This window comes from Myodes glareolus, chromosome 10 (genome assembly GCF_982192425.1).
Source record: "Myodes glareolus chromosome 10, mMyoGla1.1, whole genome shotgun sequence".
Lineage (NCBI taxonomy): Eukaryota > Metazoa > Chordata > Mammalia > Rodentia > Cricetidae > Myodes > Myodes glareolus.
In genome coordinates this window covers 60,168,759-60,189,942 of record NC_142035.1, presented here as the reverse complement: position 1 = coordinate 60,189,942, position 21,184 = coordinate 60,168,759, and the positions used below count along the sequence as shown (strand labels likewise).

At 52.5% G+C, this 21,184-nt stretch overlaps 1 protein-coding gene across 1 annotated transcript in view; it reads right to left on the bottom strand.

The window, feature by feature from the left end:
* Positions 1–1,326: 1,326 nt before the first annotated feature.
* The window catches only part of Plcb2 (phospholipase C beta 2), a 22,046-nt gene continuing 2,188 nt past the window's right edge, over positions 1,327–21,184 (bottom strand). Inside the window, exons 2-32 of the mRNA XM_048459565.3 lie at positions 19,143–19,220; positions 18,458–18,526; positions 17,697–17,837; positions 17,482–17,561; positions 17,355–17,408; positions 17,177–17,252; positions 13,750–13,850; positions 13,471–13,637; positions 13,232–13,378; positions 12,946–13,103; positions 12,636–12,718; positions 12,312–12,396; positions 11,451–11,625; positions 11,272–11,381; positions 11,068–11,164; positions 9,563–9,647; positions 9,327–9,451; positions 8,668–8,822; positions 7,972–8,136; positions 7,270–7,369; positions 6,510–6,614; positions 6,261–6,355; positions 5,975–6,050; positions 5,705–5,749; positions 5,370–5,580; positions 5,121–5,286; positions 4,943–5,019; positions 4,759–4,854; positions 4,218–4,275; positions 3,502–3,588; positions 1,327–3,189 (exon numbers count right to left, since the gene is read on the bottom strand). Coding sequence (XP_048315522.3) covers positions 2,986–3,189; positions 3,502–3,588; positions 4,218–4,275; positions 4,759–4,854; positions 4,943–5,019; positions 5,121–5,286; positions 5,370–5,580; positions 5,705–5,749; positions 5,975–6,050; positions 6,261–6,355; positions 6,510–6,614; positions 7,270–7,369; positions 7,972–8,136; positions 8,668–8,822; positions 9,327–9,451; positions 9,563–9,647; positions 11,068–11,164; positions 11,272–11,381; positions 11,451–11,625; positions 12,312–12,396; positions 12,636–12,718; positions 12,946–13,103; positions 13,232–13,378; positions 13,471–13,637; positions 13,750–13,850; positions 17,177–17,252; positions 17,355–17,408; positions 17,482–17,561; positions 17,697–17,837; positions 18,458–18,526; positions 19,143–19,220 — 3,471 coding nt within the window. The 3' untranslated portion in view covers positions 1,327–2,985. The remainder of the gene's footprint in view (positions 3,190–3,501; positions 3,589–4,217; positions 4,276–4,758; positions 4,855–4,942; positions 5,020–5,120; positions 5,287–5,369; positions 5,581–5,704; positions 5,750–5,974; positions 6,051–6,260; positions 6,356–6,509; positions 6,615–7,269; positions 7,370–7,971; positions 8,137–8,667; positions 8,823–9,326; positions 9,452–9,562; positions 9,648–11,067; positions 11,165–11,271; positions 11,382–11,450; positions 11,626–12,311; positions 12,397–12,635; positions 12,719–12,945; positions 13,104–13,231; positions 13,379–13,470; positions 13,638–13,749; positions 13,851–17,176; positions 17,253–17,354; positions 17,409–17,481; positions 17,562–17,696; positions 17,838–18,457; positions 18,527–19,142; positions 19,221–21,184) is intronic.

Below are 21,184 nucleotides of genomic sequence, written 5' to 3'. Positions count from 1 at the left end.
TTAATCCCTTTCGGACTCAGTTTCCCCTGTCTGTGTCATGGAAGAAAACACTTTCTTCCCTTCTGTCCGCCTCAGAGAGAAAGGTTAGGCTGTGTATTACTAGGAGGAGAAAAGCGGCGAAAACCCAGATGAGGGCGTTGGCCAAGTCCTTCCTCCCAGTGGACTAGCTCAGCTTTGTTTATGGCTCTGTCGCCTGTGGCGTGGGGGGGGGGGGTTAGTCCATCTAGTCCCCTCAGAGCCTCGCTCTGACTGTGCTGACTTCCCAGAGAGCAGGGATCCCAGGCCTCAGGCCCCACAGCCCCTGCTCTGACTTTCTTCCCTAGGCTCACTGTGTTCTGAACAGAACAGCCACCGCAAAGCTGAGACTTCACTGGAGCACAGAGGCACCGACAGCCGGAATTAGAAGCTGTCGCTTAGGGAGCTGAAGGCTGACAGGAGAAGGAATAGAGCTGGCAGGGGGCAGGCAGGCACTTCACACTCCTCCCCTCCCACCTGCCCAGCTTCTCCTGCAGGCCCCAGGCTGGCAAAAGGGCTTCCTCCCAGAGGTGCCTCAGTCTGCAAGTCTGTCTGTCTGTAACTGCCCCTCCCTGTCCCCTCCTTTCCTCCTCAAGTGTCACCAGCCCCCTCACCCTGTCACATTGCACTAGCTAGTCCTCAGGGTTGAGCCTAGTGGCACGTGCCTGGGAGCTGCGGAGAGCTGGGGGGGGGGGTGAAGGGGGTGGGGTGAGTCAGCAGAGGATCTGGTACTGAGTCAGCCATGGGACTGCTAAAGGGTGAGGACCCTTCTCCATGCAGAAGGTAAATGGAAATCATGATGAAGAGGGAACCCGGCCCTGGCCCTATGGTACAACAGGGATGGACCCCAGGTGGCTTTCACCTGCCCAGCACCCAGTGCTCAAGGGAGAGCATCAACTCTTCCTCTGCATGTTCCCCGTGGTCAGAGAATAACTTCTCCCCAGGTCCTCGAGACAGTCCCGGGGGAAAGCAGCCCTTTTGGCATCAGACTGAAAGCAGACAAGTGGGTATCCAGATTGCTTGAGGAGTCATTCAGAGGATGTTTCAGAAGGCAGGAATATACCCCCTTCCCATTCCTGGGCTGCTCAGTTCAGTCCTGGCCTGGCAAGAGAAGAACTGAAGGCGGCTCTTCCTTGTCCTGTGGTTTCATGGGTACTGACTATGGCTGTTGCCCGTGGGCTATGCTGGCTGTGATGGATGGCCACGGACCTGGGTCACTGAGGTCCCCTCAGTCTGGATCCTCACCCCCACAGAGTTCTAACCCCAGGAGGTCGGAAGAAAGGGAAAAAAAATCAGACTTCTGGCAATGAGTTGAGGTCAGGGCATTGCTCTGGGGTGTAGATGCCCCACCCTGGTGGTATACAATATGGCTATGACAGGGAAGCTGGCTGGCAAATGCCAAGCTTTAGCTGTATAAATGAACAGGCTTTAACTTTGCCCTGTAGTCAGGGACTGGTAGGGACCCCTGAGGTCGGGCCCTGAGAGGGATGGGGGAGGATGTCCCTGTTCATTTTCCAAAGGCACAGGTGCTCACAGTTAATGACGTCTGTTGTAACTCTCTGATAAGAAAACAACCTCTTCCCAGAATCACCCCACCCTACCAGTCCCATCTGGGATTTGGGATGGAGCTGTAGGTATCGTGAATGGTGGCCACAAGCCCTGCCTTCAGCAAGAGCTGGAGTCAGCCACAGCACCAGCAGATTCCCCGCTGTGAGCATGCGTTCACTCTTCCTAAAGAGGCCCAGACAACCTAATGGCTTGGGGTGACCAAGAGGATGAGATGCACTTTTGTACTTTTGTACTTATGTCCTGGTGTCTTCTGTTCCGGCCCTGAGAGTAAAGACAAGGAAGGGCCACATCTGTGTGAGAGCAGAGAAGGGGGAAATGACATCATCCTCCAGTGGTTCTGACAGCAGGGCCAGCAGATAGGGAAGCAACTCCTGTATAAAGCCAGAGGCAAGGCCATTTTACAGGGTCCTAGAAGGTTCCCAAGGGATCCACCCCCATTCCCTTTCAAGCAGCTTCATTTCAAAGGCCTTCCACTCCCCTGCCGACTTTTCCTAAGGGAGAACAGAGGCCAGCCTAAGGCAGGAAGTTTCAGGTTAGGGGTCTTTGGTAGGCAGAGGAAGGAGAAAAATAAATAAACTGCATAAATCCAGGAAAGGAAATGATGATGAACCCCTCAAGCAATCCACCTGATAGTGGTGGGGTGCAGGAATGGAAGTGCCAGACCAAGACCCAGAAAAAATGGTGGATCCAGGATCAGAGGTGGGAGAGAGAGCACCCGAGAAGCTAGAGTCTCCTTCGCCACTCCAGGGTTTGAGCAGCTGAGGAGACTTCTCCATGCAGCCACCTGTCACAGGCAGGAAGTGTGAGCAGGGGCTTTTGCCGCCACCCTGGAAGTAGCCACCCCCAGAGAGCTTCGAGGCAGCGCCAGGCTCTGCCTTAAGCAGCTGACAACACTCTGTACTCAGGGCAGGCCCGAGATGTGGCCTAGAAGCCTGTGCAGGGTGCTACATCAAGCCAGGAGGCTTGGATTGGATTCTGCTGGAGCCACAGGCCCAAGAGTAAAGGTTCTAGGGAGTAAGGCCAAGCCTCCAGGAAAGGAAAATGAGCCCCAAGTGGGGAGTGATTGGCTGCACACTAGGAAAGGCAGAGGGGAGACCAGAACCCAATTTCTTCTCTCTTGGTTCATACTCCTTTGCCTTCAATAAGTACATAGCACTATCAGTGGGATGGACAGAGGAAGCCAACTTAGAAAAAGACTTGGGTTCCAAGTGCGCTCCTTGTCCTGATGATCTGTTCTTCCTGCTTTCATCTGGATGAGAAGGGGGCTGCAGCATCCAAGAGAGCCACATGCTCCCATGGCCCCCGAGTATTAATTAGGGTCCTTTTCTTCAAGGGAATAGAACCATGCTTCAGAGAAGGGTGTGGATCTCCTTGCTAAAATGTCTGAGTGAGGAGGTGGCATCAGAGGCGGCTCTCCTGGGTGTCTGCTTTGTTCGTGAGTGGTTCCTGTGGACACAACTCCTTGGAGGCCTCACAGGCCCTCTGAGGCTGGTGCTCTGTTTCAGAGGGGAAGCAGGCCTTGAAGCAGGCCCTCACTGATTCCTTTACTTCAGTCTCCAGGCCCTTCATCCTGGCCTCGTACTCGGCCAGCGCCTTTTCCTGGAACTGAAGAAACAGTAGGGGCCACTACCTGGGTCAGGAAGGGGTCTTGTCCATCCCTCCCCCAACCCTATGGAATACTACGATGCCTAGTCTACTCAGAGCTCCCAAGAGATTAGAGAAGATGGGAGTAGTGAAGCCCATCAGAGAACCTCCCAGGTCTCAAGCAAAGAAACCCATAGAGATGTCTCATTTGAAAGGGCCTCGGGACACCCATGAGAACCTGCCTGGTCAGATGTGATGGTCCCCTTCCCTGACCTCTTGCCCAGAGCCACTGGGGTTCAGCACCACTGGGGCCAGGAGAGAGATCCTTCTCACCTGCTTTTCCAGCTCCCGGATCTGCTCCAGGCAGGCCGTCTGCTTCCCTTCCAGCTTCTCCTGGTGCCGCTCCAGGGTCTCTGTCATCTGGGTAGGGGTGAAAGGTTAGGTTGGAAGCTAGTTCTAATCTCAGCTAGCCAGCAGTGAGACTCAGGACAAATTCCTTAACCTCTGGGCAGGGTTTTTGTTTTTGTTTTTTTTTTTTTTGCAATTTGTAAAATGAGGTAATAGTACTTGGCTCCAGCGACTGTGAAGGATTACATGCGACAATCACAGGAGGCACTTGGCATACATCGTGCTGGACACAAGGTCAGGCCACAGGAGGTACAAGGCCTACATCGCACCCGACACAAGGTCAGGCCACAGGAGGTGCAAGGCCTGTTCCTGTGGTCAGCGATGCCCAGGGAAGGAGCATGAGGTCCCTTCTAACAGAGCTGTCCTTCCTCTTTCCATTCCACGGCACCTCAGGAAGCCTTTCTCACCCACCCCATCCAATCCCATTCTTCCATGACTGGCTAACTCATGTTTTCCAGACAGTTCCCTTCAGACTGGCACCGCAGCCTGTATATACAGACCAGGACCTCAGAGGACTTCCTCCCATTCCTAGCTGCATGGACGCTTCTGGACAACAAGCCATAAGGGCTCCAAGAAAGGACACCCACACACCCACACACACCTATGCAGAGAGTATTTGGGAAGGATACAGCCCTACATACCTGCTTGACAGCCCGTACCACTTCCTGGACATGGGAGTTGTTGATCTCTCTCTTGAGCCTGTTGATATAATTGGAGTTTTATAAAGGGACCCTCCTGGGGGGAGGGGCAGAGTCCTAAGGGTTCAACAAATAAGAACTCAATCCTTGAAGCAGCAATGAGCAGAAAGACCAGCATGGAAGATGGGTGGTACTGAGAGCCCTGGGGCCTACCTACTTCCTCCCTAAAACACACTGACTTAAAGGCCTCCAGAGTGCCCACAGGTGGGGAGCACAGACGCCTAAGTGGACAGGCTGCTGTCCCCAGGTGTCATCTCCCCTCTTAGCGCAAGGTTTCCCTTCCATTGCTCTCTCTGCTTAAGCAGTGCTGGCATCTGTGTTTTGCTTAAGGGAGACTCTCAGAGATACAACAGGGAGACCGACCAACTTGTTAAGGGCCAAGAAAGAGGCAGATCTGTGAGAAGCAAATTAGGATCCCTTGTAGGGAGACCCTCTTCCAGCTGGAGGAGGACCCATTCAGCTGGGCCTCTCCTTCAAGGTTTACCTCTCTTGGGCTGCCTTGTCTGTGGTGACTTTGGTCATGGCCTGGATCCGTTCCAGCCTCTTGACCTCCAGTTTTTTCCTTATCTCTTTGGTGTCACTTCGGGGAGACAGAGAGAAGGAGATAGTCTGTGAGCTGCAGCCTTTGCCAGGAGGGAGGAACAGGCAGACACTGGAGGCGGTCTCACGTTTCTGAGAACTCCTTGAAGGTCTTGAGTTCAGCAGCCTGTTTCTCTCTGGCCAACTCCATCATCTTGGTGATTTGCTGCGAAGGAGGAAGGACGGGCTTAGTGAGAAGCCTTTGACCGTGCAGAAGGGGTGGGGTTGGTTGCTTCAGAGGCCGCGGACCGCTGCCAAATCCCACACCTCGGTCACGTGCTGCTCCTTGCACTTGAGGACAGAGCGGTACTGCTCCTCGCCCAGCTGCTGCAGCTCCTGCTCCAACCTGTCCCTCAGTTCCTGCACGCGCGGGTCCGCACCCTCGGGAAGCTCGCTAGGCGCCACCACAACAGTCTCCTCACAAGGCAAGATCCTGTGAAAACCACGTGGGAACAGGCCCTGAGTCAGGCGCCAATACTCCGTGGGGGGGGGGCAGAACACGGTTGAATCCTTTACCTCTTCTTGCGGGAGCCCTTGCCCGGGCGGATCTTGCAGGCAGCGCCTGGAGCACTGAGTTCTGCCAGCTGTGCGGTGCCACGCTGCAGCAGCTCCTCCCAGCGCCGAGCTCCACGCTGCTCCAACTCTCGAAGCTCCTTCTCGTGTCTCCGCTGCAACTTCACCACACCCTTTAGTTCCTGCAGCTCCTCCAAGCTGGCTGTCTGTGGCTCTGAAGAGTACATGGACATGGCATCAAGCTGCCCAGAGCTTCCTCCCTGCTCTGCTGCACCCCCAAGGTTCCAGGCCCACCTCCCAGATTCTATCCCAAGATCACAGAGCTCAGCCGGCCTTACCTGCCACTTCTTTGGTAGCTTCCTCCTTGGCCTTGGCCCCAGGTGCTGTAAGAGCGCAGGACCGGACTGTCAGGTGCTTTGGACAAGGCACCTCCGTTTGGTTCCTGCAGGGTTGCAGTTTGCACCCTCTGCAACTACCCCTTTCTAGCACTGATGATCCAGACCTGGATCTTCCCTTCCCAGATGAAAATGTTAGTCCCTGGAGGACTATGAGTGCGGTGGGAGAGGTGGAGAGCAATACACCAGGCAGGTGGACCCGGAACTACCTACCTGTCGACCTGTTGCTGGCCGGGACTGAAGCCCCGTTGGACTGTCTGGCAACAGGAATCACGGATGAGAAGGGCTTCTGTGTGAAGACAGCCGGTCAGAAAGGCAACTCTAACACCCCTCTCCCTGAGCAGGGGACGCTGCTCCTCCCCACGCATCCCTCAGCTCGTGGAGGGCTTTCGTGGGAGGACAGCCTGTTAGAAAGGCGGCTCTAACCCCCCTTTCCCTGAGCAGGGGACGCATCCCTCAGCTCGTGGAGGCTTTTGGTAGTAGTCTAGGTAACACAGACCTCAGGCAGACTTCCTGTCACCTCCTTGAGCTTCATAGACTTCTTATCTTGGGCATTGAAGTACTTGATGGGGTTGGCGAGAGCCACAGTAAGATCTGGGAAACACAGGATATGACCAGCCTGGTACATATGAAGCTGGACCTGGAAAGGTCCACCTACCACCCTTTCTTGTTCCCCGTGAGATATTGGCTTAATAAAGGAAGAGCGAATGGACAGTGTGGGGCCCCTGGCACGCCACAGGTCTCCTACCTGCCCATGTGTCGGGCACATAATCCTTCATCTCCAGGAAGACAAAGAGGGCAGGCATGGTAAGAGGCATGTTGCTCTCACTGCGCAGGCACAAGTGGTGGTACCCTATTGAACAGGATAAGGGGGATGGCAGCGGTAAGTTTGCCCAGGGCTGCACACAAACAGCACTTAGGATGTCTGACTTTAGAGTCAAATGCCAGGGTCCTAAGCCTAAGGTGTTGCTTCCCTACAGTGTGACTTTGGGCAGGTTAAGCTAACTCTCCGGGTTCTCATCCATCTGCCTCGTGTGTTTATTATGAGAATGTGTTGTAAGCTCCTCACACATTTTTATTAATGTATTTATTTACTGTGTGCGTGCTCGCAAGCACATGGGCGTGCAGAGGTCAGAGGACAGCTTGTGGGAACTGGCTCTCTTGTTTCACCGTGTGGGCCCCAGGGTCAAACTCAGATCATCAGGCTTAGCAGAAAGTGCTTCTACCCGCTGAGCCACCTCCTCAGCTCCCCTCACACATTCTAAGTACCCGTGGATGCCAGCTGCTCAGGAATCTGTAACAGTGGCTCCAAAAAAGCTTGGGCATTCTGTTAGGTGGGCAGGGTTCCCACAGGTCAGGTTCCTGGCTGGAGAAAGCATTCCTGCCCCACTACTTAGACAAGCTGGTGAGGCCACAGAGACCCTGCCTGAAGCCCCTGCCCCACCTCTAAACAGGATACTGGTCTCATCTCAGAGTCTCTGCAAGTCGTTAAGAGGTCCGTTCCTTACCAGAACGCAAGGCATTGATGGGAATGATTCGGTGTCCGAGAAATCTGTTCCCTTCTTCCATCACAGCTATCCTGAGGGAAGCCAGTTCAGGTAACAAGATCTAGAGGTAATTTATGACAGGAGAGGCTGAGGAGTGGACACGGGGGAGCCTACCTTCCCTTCACCGCTGTCTCCAGAAGTCTCTGTGCCAGGGTGAGAACCTGGCAGCCTTACCAGAACGGTGAGGCTAGGGAAGCCTTGCCCTATGGCACATACAGGCATCTTACAGTTTGTGCCAGGCTCACACAGGAGGAAAGGGCTCGATATGTAGCCCAGGACAGTGAGCCCCATGTAAATAGCCCTTGGCAGCTTTGCCAACCAGTGTCCAAGCAGACAAAAGAACCTCACCATTCCCTTACCCTGGGCAGGGAGTTCATGTTTTCATCCCTAATCCTAATGAGTACACACTCTCCCCCCAGCACGCGTGCTCTCTCTCTCTCTCTCTCTCTCTCTCTCTCTCTCTCTCTCTCTCACACACACACACACACACACACACACCCCTAATGACCTTGAGTTTGGGACATATGAAAGTCAGAAAGGCATAGAGGAGGGACAGAGAGAGGAAATGGTGGGTCAGGAGCCCCTCTTCCGTTGTTTCCTCTTATCTGTAAGCAAAGGCCAAGAACTAGGGACAAGCTCCAAGGCCAACCCCATCCCTAGCACCTTCTCAAAGACAAAGGGCTCCTCTTTCCAGACTGGATTGATGGAGTTAGTAGTAGGTGACAGCTTGGTGCGATAGCGCCTCTTGGGGTCCCCTGGGAGGCCAAATATTTCCACTTCCACATAGGTACGAACGCTGCGCTCTGACAGGAACTGCCCAGAGATCACCTAAGGGTGAGGACCCAGGGGAGGCCAGCATTAGGTACCCTGCTTAGGTTGGTGCCTAAGACAAAGCCAGACCTTTGTCTCCATAGGGCTAAGTACCTATCGTGGGTATTAAGAAAACCCCCTTTCAGCCCTGGCCCTCAAATAGAAGCTGTGTGACTCAAGATTGACAGCCAAGCTTTAAGGACCTGGGTGCTTCTGGCACTCAGGGGAGAGGTGGGCCACCTCAGACAAGAAGAACGGACCATTTTCCCCCTGGTTTGAAGCCCTGGCTCCTGCTGCCCAGCATGGACCAGTCCCTCTCCCCTCCCCCACTGGAGCCTCAGCCCTTCCCTTGGTTTCCATGGGGACCAAGAGGCAGACTCCAGTGTTGAGGAGGAGGCAGTTTCCAAGGCAACTTGCAACTGCACGAACTGGCTGGGGCTGAAGTCTTCAGGATATCAGGGAAGGGGGTTGGGGCAGAGGGGTGGGCTTCTAGGCTTTCCTCCTCAAGAGCCCGGCACCTCCCAGTCGCTGGTCAGCCCCAGGCCTTGCCGTAATTGAAAGGGTGGTGGCTACCACCACATCGATGCTGTCCACTGAGAAGGGGTTGAACTGCTTGTCCAGCCTGCGCATGAATTCATGCTTTAGGAGGTATCCACTCTGCCCGTTGAACTCAAACAGTGCCATGTTCTGCTGCATTGGCAGGTCTGGGGGTATGAGAGGGCTCAGTGAGGAGGGTGGAGCCTGAACCCACTCTCTGTCTCTTTCCAATGCTTTCAAGCCTTGCTTGCCTTGGGAATGGGGACATTTGGGTAGATCACAAGGGTGAGAGTTTCTCATGTCCCATCCCAGGTCCTTGGGGGTATCTAGCCTCTCAGAAAGGGAGTCCTCAGCCTAGAGTCAGCAAGGAGTAATGGCATGACTGGGCTACAAGCTCGCAGTGGACCTGGGATGGCTGGCACAGGTGTTTCCAAAACCACAGCCAAACAGAGTAGCCGAGGCAGCCTTGGTGGCCTATGCATGTTCCGACAGATGAACAGCTGAACGGGCATGAGGGAAGGCTCCCCTCCCCAAAGTGCTCACACACCACAGCAAGCTCCCAGAGCCTACCCAAACACCATACCCGGTATGCAACAAAGATCCCCAGGGAAGGGATAAAGATGGGCTAGGCAGGGCCTGGGAGGGTTCTCCGGGTCTAGGAGTGCTCTTACCCATTGTTTGGAAATTGAGGGCAACCATCTGGCACCCAGCATTCCAGAACATCTGGGGCATGTAGTTGGAAGAGTCCATGCGTGTGCCCTTTGGGTACACTCGGCTCATCTGGCGTTTATTGTAGCTGTTGCGGAGTATAGGATCTGGCCAAGGCCACTTGCACCAGCAGGACCCCAGGCCCTCCCCGCAAGCCCCATCCCACCAGGGACCTCGGCTGGTGAAGCCTCAAGGATACTCCACAAACTGCATCGAGGCCTTCGAGAGCAGCTCATAGGCCTTGAGCTCCGTGAAGGAAGAGATGACATAACTTCTGTTCTTCTCTATTCCAGGGAGGAAGGGAGGGGAGGTCCACATTAGGCTCTCTCTCTCTCTCTCTCTCTCTCTCTCTCTCTCTCTCTCCTCTGACCTCTTTTGTAGCACTCCATAAAGCAATGCTCCCAACCTAGGATTCTGTTTCTGTTGTGGTCTCAGGTTTGAGAGGAACGTGGGGGGATAAATGTACCGGGGTAAAGGGGACTACACAGTGTTCCTACGCAGAGGGAGGAAACCTGCACTATGGTCCTAAAGAGTGAGGGCTACATCCCACGGAGGGTGTGGCAGACACATGATGCTGAGTCCAGGATACCAGGAACGTGTGCTACACACACCTAGTGAAAGAATGGCTGGGGCATGTAGCTGGATGAGTCCATGTGTATGCCCATGGAACACACAAAGCTAACGTGTTGTTTGTTATTGACTGACCCCAAGTATATGTGCTGGCCAAGGCCATTTTCACCAGAAGGACCCCAGGCCTTCCTGTAAGACCCCAGGGATGGGACTTTGGCTGGTGAAGTCTCAAGGATACCCAGGCAGTGACTTTACAGGGAGTGAAATGTGCAAGCAATTAACAAGTGCACAGGGGGAGAGCCGCATGCCGAGGGCAGTCGGGACCCCGTGTCCTCCGAAGCACATTCGGGGTGTACCCAGGTAACAGAACAGGTTGTGAGGTCAGGATGGGGAGTATTGGAGGTCAGCATTGGATATTAAACCGCACAAGAGTGTTCAGAAAAGTGCTCATGCTGGGAAGACACACAGAGAGTGGAAAATGCACTCGAGTGCATCCTGGAAAGACCTGGGCAAACAGCAGGTAGATGCACAAACGCACAAAAGAGGGGATCCAATGGGGTAAGTGAACACTGAAGATTCCTCTGCCTTCCACCCCCTCCTGGAAGTTGCTTCCCTCCGCCCGGACAGGGTTTCTCTATGTAGAGCCCTAGCTGTTCTGAAACTCAGTATGTAATTTCTAACTCAGAGATCCACCTGCCTCTGTCTCCCCGGCACCAGGATTAAAGGCGTGCTCTCCCCTCTCCAAGGAACCCTTACCTCCAGGACTGGGGCTCCTAGACTTGGGGCAGCATTTGGTATAATTTAGGCCTGGGAACTGCAAAACTTTAGAAAACTCCAGAAGCCCCAGACAGGCCTGGCTGAGGTGGCCTGTCATAACGACCTGCCTGTCACTGACACACTCCAGAACATTCCATCTGCTGCCAAGTTCTTCAGTCCGATGCTGGGAGCCATTGCCACTTAAACAAGCCCTTTGTCTGACTCCTCCACTGAGTATTTATAGACAAGGACCTTAGTGCAAGGAGGGGGCAGGTCCCCCTTCCTTTTGTCCCACTCACCAGGCCACTCTTGAACGAGGGCAGCCCTCGCCCGATCCCAGCCTGCCTTCTCTCCATTTTCCTGTACTAACATACGTACGTGAGGAGAACTCAAAGGAGATGAACTTGGTGGGCTGGATGTAATTGACAAGACTGGACATTTCCTCATAAGCGGTCACCTCCAAGCCTGCTGTGCCCTAGAGATCAAGGGGGGGCGGGACTCTGAGTGGTGGCGCCCAGGCTGCAGTCCGTGCCCACCGGAGAGCATCACCGTGGAGGCGGCAGAGGGACTGTCCCCACACACCTCATCCGACTGCATCTTCTTTATCTCTTCTTCGTCCAGGCTTCCTGACTCTTCCTCTTCCTCCTCGTCCACCACTTCCTTTGCCTCAGTCCGGTCCTCACCGGTCCACACTGCCACACACAGTTCTGTTAATGCTGACCCCCCCCCCAAACCCCACCCCATCCTTGTAACTCGCTCACCTGTGTCGTCCTCTAAGGGGACACCAGAGGGACTGTTGCTCTCAGGCTCCCCACCAGGCTTCTGCTCATCAGGGCAGCTGGGGGATGCTGGACCAGAAAACTGGTTCTTCTTATTCTTAATGAGAATCTTGCCCCGGAGGTCCTCAGGGCTGGGCAGAGGGACTCCAGGTTTCAGCTGTGGAAAGGGAAAAGGGTGGACGCCATTGCCTCTTTTGTGGTGTGTGCTTGCTACTCCAAACTGTCCCTCTGGTGCAGACCTGTGTCTGTTGCCTCACTTCCCACCATTCTTGGGAATCAAATTCGCATTTGACCAAACGACCTGTTCCTTGGCCGTCATGTCTCTTTTACCTGTTCCTTCTGACTAGAATGTGCTTTCCCCATGCTCACTGAGTCTTTGTCAGCTTCCAGATTTCACCTTAACCATCACATCCCTCCAGGAAGTCTTCCCTGATCCCCTAACTCCCGAGCACAGTTTCCCATAGCAACCGCTGGCTGTAATTGGCCTGGATGCTTGTCCATCTCCTCATGAAAGAGGGTCAGAAACCTGGGGTAGCGACTGGAGAGTTCAGCTTTGTTTTATTTTGTCTTGTTTGGGTTTTTTGTTTGTTTGTTTTAGGTAGGGTCTCACTATGCAGCCCTGAATGGCATGAAACTTGAGATTTTCCTCCTCAGGCACTTCTTGATAAATGCCAGCACTAGGAGACCCTTAATTCTGGCATACTCTCTGACACACGGTAGGTGACAGGAGCCCAGACTCAACAATCCAACCAAAGAAACTCAAGTGTCTCTCCCCTCCTGACCCGGTTCCACCTTTCCCCAGGTTCAGATGCCACCCCCCCCCCACCCCAAGACTGCACTCACAGGAAATTTTTCCAGGGGTTCCGTGAGTAGGGTGTCTCCGAACATGGTCCTGCAGTACTCTGCCATCTTAGCCTGTTGGCGGGGTCTGGTAGCAGTGAACAAAAGTAAAGGGAGGGGTTAATTGCTTAATGCCAATTCTCTTGCCCATTGTTTGTGCCCTGACAGCTCAGAACAGGGGCCCAGGAAGCAGGGGAGGGAGGAACCCAGGAAGGAGAAGCTGAAGTCCTAAGGAGGCTGTATTGTCCAAAGAACTCAGCGAAGGACTAGAGCCTGGGTTCAGGCAAGGGGCTGCGGCGCAGGTGGAGAATGAGGCTGGGTACGCACGAGTCCACATGGTTTTCAAATGACAAGATGACAGGATAGGGGGAGGTCTTAAAGGCACTTTCTGCGATGGCCTCGATTGCTTCCTGGAGGAAAAAGGAACTCTATAAAGAGGGTATCCCCTCCCTGTGGTGCCCCTCCCCATAGTGCCTCCCTCAGTTTCAGCAAAGGCGTGAAACTAGGCAGCCACTGTAGCCTAGAAGCAGCTTGAGACCTTCCAGCGTGTGTCTGCCTTCAGCTTCACTCCCCTAACTTCAGAAGGCTTCTCCTCGGCCCCTTTCACCACAGTCGGTCTCCATATCCCAAGACCCACCTTGAACAAGATATCTGTGGTCATGGTGAAGCCATGGGTGATGATGGGCTCCTCGTCAGGGGGCTTTCCCTTCCAACAGTCTAATTCTACACAGCGGCAGCCAGACAGCAGCACCTGGCGGTACATCTCAGCCGAGGAGAGGCCTGAAAACTGGCCAGCTGAGTGGGCGGAGAAGAGAAGGGGCGAGGATGTCACTCCCAGCCAGGCTAGTCCCCTCACAACTTCACAGTCTGGGGTAAGCGGCAGTGGAACAGCATCTGTGGAGAATCCAGAGCCTAGGACCCACCTGTCAGGTAGGTGTTGTGGGAGGAGTTGATGAAGTAGTGATTCAGAGGCTGTGTCATGTCCTGGTGGAGCCGCAGCACATTGTGGTCCAGGATGCTGTTCTCTGGGCCACAGAGAAACCAGACCATGCCCTCTGGCGACAGCTGGCCTGCGAGACAGTAGACAGCAAGCAGTCACGGCTGCAGCTCGGCTCCCAGGGCAGGACGAGACTACGGGAAGTAGGGGTTCCTCGGTCCTCACCCCTCTGCACATTGATGCCGCTGGGTTCGTACTTGTCGATGAGGGCCTGCACCTGCTCTGGCCGGGCCGGTGGGAAGAGCAAGGAGTTGAGGCGAGAGTCTCGCTGCTTCTGATTGATGAATTTGGTCAGGTGCTCCTTGGTCATGTAGGGTTTAGCTTTAGCGTGGCTGCAGGCCAGGAGAGGGGCACAGATGTTGTCTTTAGACCTAGAGGTTCTTCTCTTGGAAGGAAAGAACTGCCTTCCTTAACACCGCTCCAGGCCCAGCCCAAGGAACTCACTAAGAAGTGAAGATCTCGTCAATTTCTGGCCGAGGACAGAGACTCATGAGAAAGCTCTTGTATACAGACTCTGGGAAGTCCTCAGGATTGATAGTGTCATTCTGGAAGAACCATCACCTTGTTATCTTTCATCTCAGTTGCTCAGAGCTAAGACTCACCACAACCTACCCCCAGCTCTGGGAAAGGAGGCCTGATCAGAGAGAGTCCTCAGGGTACACAAGGCAGCAATCACAAGGGCCACACACATCTCAAGGGGCTTGCTGTCTGGCGCCAGTACCAGCTAGCTGGCTTGCTTTGACAATGATTTTGGATAGTGGCTAGCTAGTTCTGTAGCTGGAACGGGATTGGAACTAAGTGTGAACTTAAAGATGATAAAATGTCCTAAGTAAAGAATGCTGCTTTCCTGTCCGAGTACCAGGATTTCTTCTCTTTTTCCCTTCTTAAGTGAAGGACAAATTATCTGAAGAAACTGAATATAAACAAATGTGCACCTGATAGTAGAGCCCTGAAATATGAGAAGAAAAACCTGACAGAGCTGGAGGGAGAAATAAAACAATTCAACAGTAGCAGAGTAATTGCCTAATATGCATGAGACCCAGCACACACACACATTGCACATACACACCACACATACACACATATGCATACACACACATGTACATACACCACACACATACACACCACCCCCACACATACATACCACACATATACACACATACACATACATACACACATATGCATACACACACATGTACATACACCACACACATACACACCACCCCCACACATACATACCACACATATACACACATACACATACATACACACATATGCATACACACAAATGCACACACACACACACCACACACATAAACCATACACACACAAACAACAAAACACAAGTAATTGGGAAAACCAAAAGAGACGCACACACAGTAATAAAAATTGACTTCGTCAAAATTTAAAATATGTTCGCTCATAAGGATATCATCAAGAAACTGAAGGCTAGCCTGAGCTAAGAAAGGAAAGAAGGGAGGGAGATTGGGAGGAAAAGAAAGGACAGAAAATCCACAGAATGAGATAAAATATTTACAAATCGATTGTCTGTTAAGTGACAATTCAACAACCAAAAGATAGCCCAGAGGATGAGGGGATGACTTGACTGTTCAAGTACGTGCTGAGCAAGCATGAAGGCCTGACTCAGACCCCAGCAGCACATAACACTGGTCCCGGTGCTGTGTGGGTCTGTAGCCCCAGGGCTGAGAATGGGCAAATCCCCTCAGCTCATTGCCAGCCAGTCAAACATAAGTTCCAGGGCCAATGAATGCCTTTCAAAAAATAAGATGGAAGTTGAAGAGACGGCTCAGTGGTTAAGAGTCAATAGTGACCTTCCAGAGGACCTGAATTCGATTCCAGGCACCCACAACAGATGGCTCACAGCTGCCTGAAACTGCAGCTCTATAGGGATCTCGTGCCTCTGACCTCTGAGGGCAACTGCACTTCCGGGCACATATCCTCACACCGACATATACACACAATTTGAAAAATGAATAAAACTCGAAAAAGTAAGATGGAGAGTGATGGAGAACCCCTGGCATCGACCTCACCCTCCACACAAATACAAACTCATGAGCGCACACACACATACATACACCATAAACACACTTGCATACAAAAATTTAAATTACAGATAGACGACGAATGTAAAATGATGTTCTGCAAAGGAGATGTGGAAACAATAAGCACATGAAAAGACGCTCACACATCGCTGGTTATTAAGTAAACACAAATTAAAATCACGATGAGATACCATCTCTTTCCTATCAGGATAGTATAAACAGAAGGCGGACAGTAGCAGTGTTGGTGGGCTGTGGGAAGACTGAAACCCTTACACAGTGCTGGTAAGAAAGTAAAATGGTACAGCCACTCTAGGTAAGTTTTTCAGTTCCTTAAGATGGTAAATATAGTCACCCTATAACTGAACAATTTCACCTGAGTGTGTGTATCCAAGAAGGTTGAAAGCAAAATCATGACAAATTGTGTATAGAGACATTATCCATAATAGCCAAAAAGTGGAAGGAAACCAAGTCTCTGCCAACATGGAATATGATACTGCAATATAAAAAAAAAAATCAAGCGCTGATGCTACCATGTGGACAGATCTTAAAAACACTGTGTGGAGTGGATAAAGGCCAATCAAAGACCACAGACTGTATACAGAGTCCCTTGACATAAAATATCCAGAGACGGAGAATCTGCAGAAATAAAAAGGGAAGCAGGCCGATAGTGCACACGGACCCTATGCTTTTCATTGCGTTTCTCCAGAAAACAAAACAAACGTTAAGTCCTGTTCAGGACCTAACTGGAAAATCAGCTCGAGCCTTGATTGGGAGGTGAGGGTCTTCTGCAGCCCAGCTCCGCCTCCGAAGCTGTCAGTGGCCTCTATTGGGACACACAGGAAGCAGACCAATAAGGACACAGCTAGGGATGGCAGCTCAGGAAAGAAGTTGGCCACTAGATGCAGGCAAGTGGTAAAACCTGTAAGGACGACCTCAGGAGTCCAGCCCACCTTCTCCTCTGCCTCAGCCTTGCCTCCAGGGTGACTGGCCGCGTGTGGGGGATATGCTGTAGAAGTTGGGCCTCTAAGGGAGTATTCCTTGTGTGGCTCATAAGGAGAGATGCTTAGAATCTCGGTTTCACTCATTTCTACTGCCCTAAATTCTTGCCAGGAGAAATGTTTCACGGGGTGAGGGCTGTAATTACACAAGGGCACAGGCCAAGGTGACAAGGGCTTGAGAACTAACACCATTCCCAGAGCCAGGTTTGAACCTTGGCCATGGGCTGTATCTACCCAGAGAGCTCTGTTTTTGGTAAATCACATAAGACATCTCATGGGGTGACCCTGCTTCTGACTTGTAATTAAAAATTAATTGCTTAATTAAAAAGAAGTGGAAAATGTGTTTCTGAATTGAGCTGAAGTCTGTGCCCTGGCAGCTTCCTCCCTTGGCCCTGCTCCTCTCCCCCAACACCTTGCAGAGCTGGTCCCTTCCTGGAACTGTCAGATCCCAAGGTCTGTCTCCTGTCCTTCTTGACCCCATCTCGCTCCCCCAACAGTGAGAGCATCCAACTCCCATTCCAAGGCTAGAAGGTTTGCCGTGTCTGCTGCTGTCCCCAGCTCTGCCTCTAGCACTCTTGAAGGCAGACCTTCCGACTCCGAACCCAGCACTGCACCTGCTTGCCCACCTCCCACCTTTACACCTAGTGTCAGCAACCAGAGGTTCTGGGTTAATTGGCTTTGGGAGCTATTGACGGGCTAGTGATGCTATTTCTGCTCTCCCCATCTACCACTATCCCTGCCCATGTGTTGCTGTTGTTTTCTGGTGGCAGCGAGAATTAGGAGACTGACTGGGGCTGGAGAACTACTCACCTTGCCCTTTGCAAGGTGACAAGCACTGAGGGCAGCTTCTACGCGTTTGCGGTCAGCAGGAAACATCTGGAAAAAACTGAGGAGGCAAAGAAAAGTTCCAGGCAGCAGAGAAGTCTTGCCTAGCAAGGGAAGGCCTGGGGAGCTGGGTGGCAGCCAGAGGGAAATGCAAAAGACTCACTTCTTCACGGGAATCTTTCCTTCAGGATTGAGCTGCATTTTAAGCTTCACCAGGCTGGAGAGAGAGACAGCAGCCCGTCAGGCTGGGGGCTGGCAAGCCAACCCCTTGAGCTCAGGCAGGTACTTACATTTTGTCTAGGAAGGTGCTTCGGGGAGCGTTGGCTGTCATCGGATGTTTGGTGAGAGTCAGTACATCCTCAGCCCAGTCCTGCAGGACACAGAGCCTAGAAGTCACACTCCTGAGCACAGGTGCCCCCGAGTCCCTCCACCCAGGCCTGTGACTCTCGCAGGAAGGCCAGGCTGTCCTGAGTGCCAACACTCCACCCATGTGTTGCCACTGCACCTTGCCCACGTTCTCCTTGTAAGAGACAAAGTTGTGGAAGGTGAGGTCCACCATGTCAGGGCCCGACACCACTGTGAGCGCTTTCAGCAGGAAGTGGTTGTCTGGGAAGTCCATGTTGAAGACCTCCCGGAGTTTCTGGCTCTGAGGAAAGTAAGGACACAGCGAGGGTCAGAGGTGAGTGCTCAGTTTTGCCCCAAGGGTCTTTTCCTTTATCTCCTCATCAGCCACTTGACCGTGGAGCCTAGGAACTGGGAACCATAGACCTCAGGATCCCCCTGCCCCTGGTTCCAGCAACTGCCATGGGAAGGGGAGGCCCATAGGAAGAGATTGGCTAAGACAGTGGGACCTGGGAATTCTGGGAATTTTGTTTGAGGAAAGATTCTTAGCTCCCTGACTCAGGAAATCCAGGTTCCTACTGTTAATCACTTCAATCTTCTTACCAGCTTTAGGGAAATGTAGGCAAAGCAGTGGGGAGCAACGAGTAGAAGAAACACTTCCCAGACAGTCTGGCATAATTAGGGGCAGGGATGGGCTCCTCCTCCAGTCCTGCCATCTCCACCGTGCCCACTTCTCATGCTCAGTCCCCAGGCGAGCTGAGCAGCAGCCACCACACCACTCCATTCTTCCTTGGCCTGAGCTAGGATCCTTGCTGCCCAGCAGCCCAGGACCCAGTCACCTGGTCCCACAGATGGGCGCCCTACCCCCAGGAGAGACTTATTCTTTGCTCTGAGCAACTGGTAGCTGCTTCTGGGCCCACTTACCTTGGGTATCTTGGCAAACTTGCCAAAGCGAGTGTCTCGGATGCTCGTGATATCCAGGAACTCCATCTCCTGGCAGCAGTTCCCAGTGGGAGCAAAGCAGGGTGGGGACACAAAAATCAAGTAGAGAATGAAGACCGGAGTGGCGAGAGCTTCCACACCCCTTCAAGTCCTAGCTGCTGCCTTCTCTGTATGCCAAGGCATCTCAAGACTATCTGGACCCTTCCCTCTCTTCCTGCTCATCTGTTTCTCTCTGTTTTTGGGGATCTTCTACTCCTTGACCCATTCCTTCTCTGGAATAAGAGTTGCAACCTGCACCATTTTTCACCGTGGAATCCCCCATGCCTTCTTCTGTTGTTCTGTCTGGTTGCTGAGCCTGTCCTCTGAGTTCTGGGCTCTGATATGACCTGGAGCCACCCATACATCATTGTCTTTCAGCTCAGCAAGCAGTCTTCCCCCACTCTCTCCAAGGCTAGTATACTAACTTGGGACTGAGTAGGTCCCAGGCAGTCACAGAGCCAGGTAACTGCAGCTTCCAGTCCCCTGCCCATGAGAGCCCCAAGACCTTCTTCCCTCCCAGGCCATTCTCTACTCCCCTACATTCACGCCTCCCCCACTATGCCACCAGGGGTCTAGCAGAGTTCATTGGTTCAGTTGGAGCTGAGGGCCATGTTGGGTAGAATCTTACCTTACTCTGATATGTCCAGTATAAGTAATAGCCCTTGGGATCCACACGGAGGATAACTGGGGAGGCAATTGAAGTTTCCTGTAGAGAGAAAGGGTCAGCTCTTTGCTTGGAGATCTCAGGCCAAGTTCCCTGGCCCAGGCCAAGGATTCAGACAGAGACCGTGTCCTTCCTAGAAACTTGAAGACATTTCCTGTTGTTCTCTGAGCTAACGGTGTGTAGGGGGGAGGCCTTGAGGATGGGAGATTGAATAGGTGGAGGAGAGGTGGCCCACTTTCTGGACCCCAGCAATGCCTCTACCTCTCTGTGTTCTCAAGCGTCATGACTCCACCAAAGCTCTCCCTATGATTCCTTGCTACCATCCCAGAAAGCTTGGCCCAGTGGGAGCCAAAAACTTGAACTCCAGTTTGCACAGCCATGACCCCGTACAATACAGCAGCAGACTTGCTCCTCCCCCATACAATACAGCAGCAGACTTGCTCCTCCGAATCCTCCATCCAACCGTGAGCACGGCCTACTCCTCCCATCCAAAGAACCCAGAGAGACTCCAAGTCCCTTCCCACCTCCAAAGTGAAGGACTCCAAGTCTGAACTGTCTCCAAAGGCCAGCCTACACCTCGCTCCTTCAGAAAAGGCGTTTCCTGAACTGTGTTGTTAATATGTGGAGTGTATGGTCAGGAACTGGTTCCCAGGAGTAAAAACACACCTGGGAAATCCCTATGAGCGCAAGAACCCTGGAGCAGTGAGCCTTGAACTTTGAGTTTGCAGAATAGGGACATGAATGAACGAGTGAGCTGGCCTTCTGAAATCCTACTCTCCTCACAGAGTACATAGGCCACCTTCTATTTTATAGTCTTTGCCTACAGAAACAAGACATTACGTCTGAAGATTCCAACAATCCATGAGCATTGCTGCTGATGCACCAGACCAAATATGGGGTCTGCCAAGAAAATGGTACAAGAAAGGTTCCCACATTAGAGGTCATCAGCACATGGGGGAAGTATTTTGTCAAATGGCTGATTTGGAAAAGCTGTACAGTGAGTTCTGGGTTCTTTCCTTCCCGTGGGAAGGTGTGCAGCACTCTCTGACCTGAAGACCCTTTAGTGTGGAATGGAGGAGACTGGGAAACCCAGCAGGTGCCAGGTGGGCTGCCTCTGAGTGCCAGTTGTGATCCTCTGGGGTGAGACTTCATCCTCAGAACTTGCTGGGGCAGCAAGTAGTGCATTTGCTGGACCCAAAGTGGACTCATGGGTGAGGGATGGGTGATGGGCCCAGTGCTTCATGGAGGAGAAACTGGTAATGGGAACTGAAGAAGTAATTGTGAGTGATCCCCTGAACAGAGGCAATGTGAGATTTCAAACAAGTGAGCCCCAAGACAAGGGGGAGGTTCTCTCCAAAAATCATCGAAAAGATTACCAGAGGAAGAATAAGTTGTTTTGTTTTTTAGATTGAACGTCTGGATGTTTATTGGAGGGGCTTTGCATTTTATAATTTTTCTTTTTTTTAAATTGTTTTTATTGAGCTATATATTTTTCTCCCTTCCTCTCCCCTCCTCTTCTACCCTCTCCCATGGTCCCCATGCTCCCAATTTACTCAGGAGATCTTGTCTTTTGAAGAATAAGTTTTAAGGTCTATCAGGCTTAGAGAGTCCAGCCAGTCGTTGACAGCATGAATTCAAGAATGAACTCCTACATCTCCCTGTGCTCCCACTTAGAAGGACCTATAAAAGAAAGAGCTGAGAACCCCACCATCAGACTTCCTAGGGAGCTGAGAACCCCACCATCGGCCTTCCTAGGGAGCTGAGAACCCCACCATCGGCCTTCCTAGGGAGCTGAGAACCCCACCATCGGCCTTCCTAGGGAGCTGAGAACCCCACCATCGGCCTTCCTAGGGAGCTGAGAACCCCACCATCGGCTTTCCTAGGGAGCCTGCAGTTGTCCTCACCTAGTCCTGGAAGGAGGAGAGTAGAACACAATGCTGAACCAAGGTTGGAGTTTCACTTCTCGTTTGTTTCTGGAACAGGACTGAGTTTTGTGGGGACCGTCG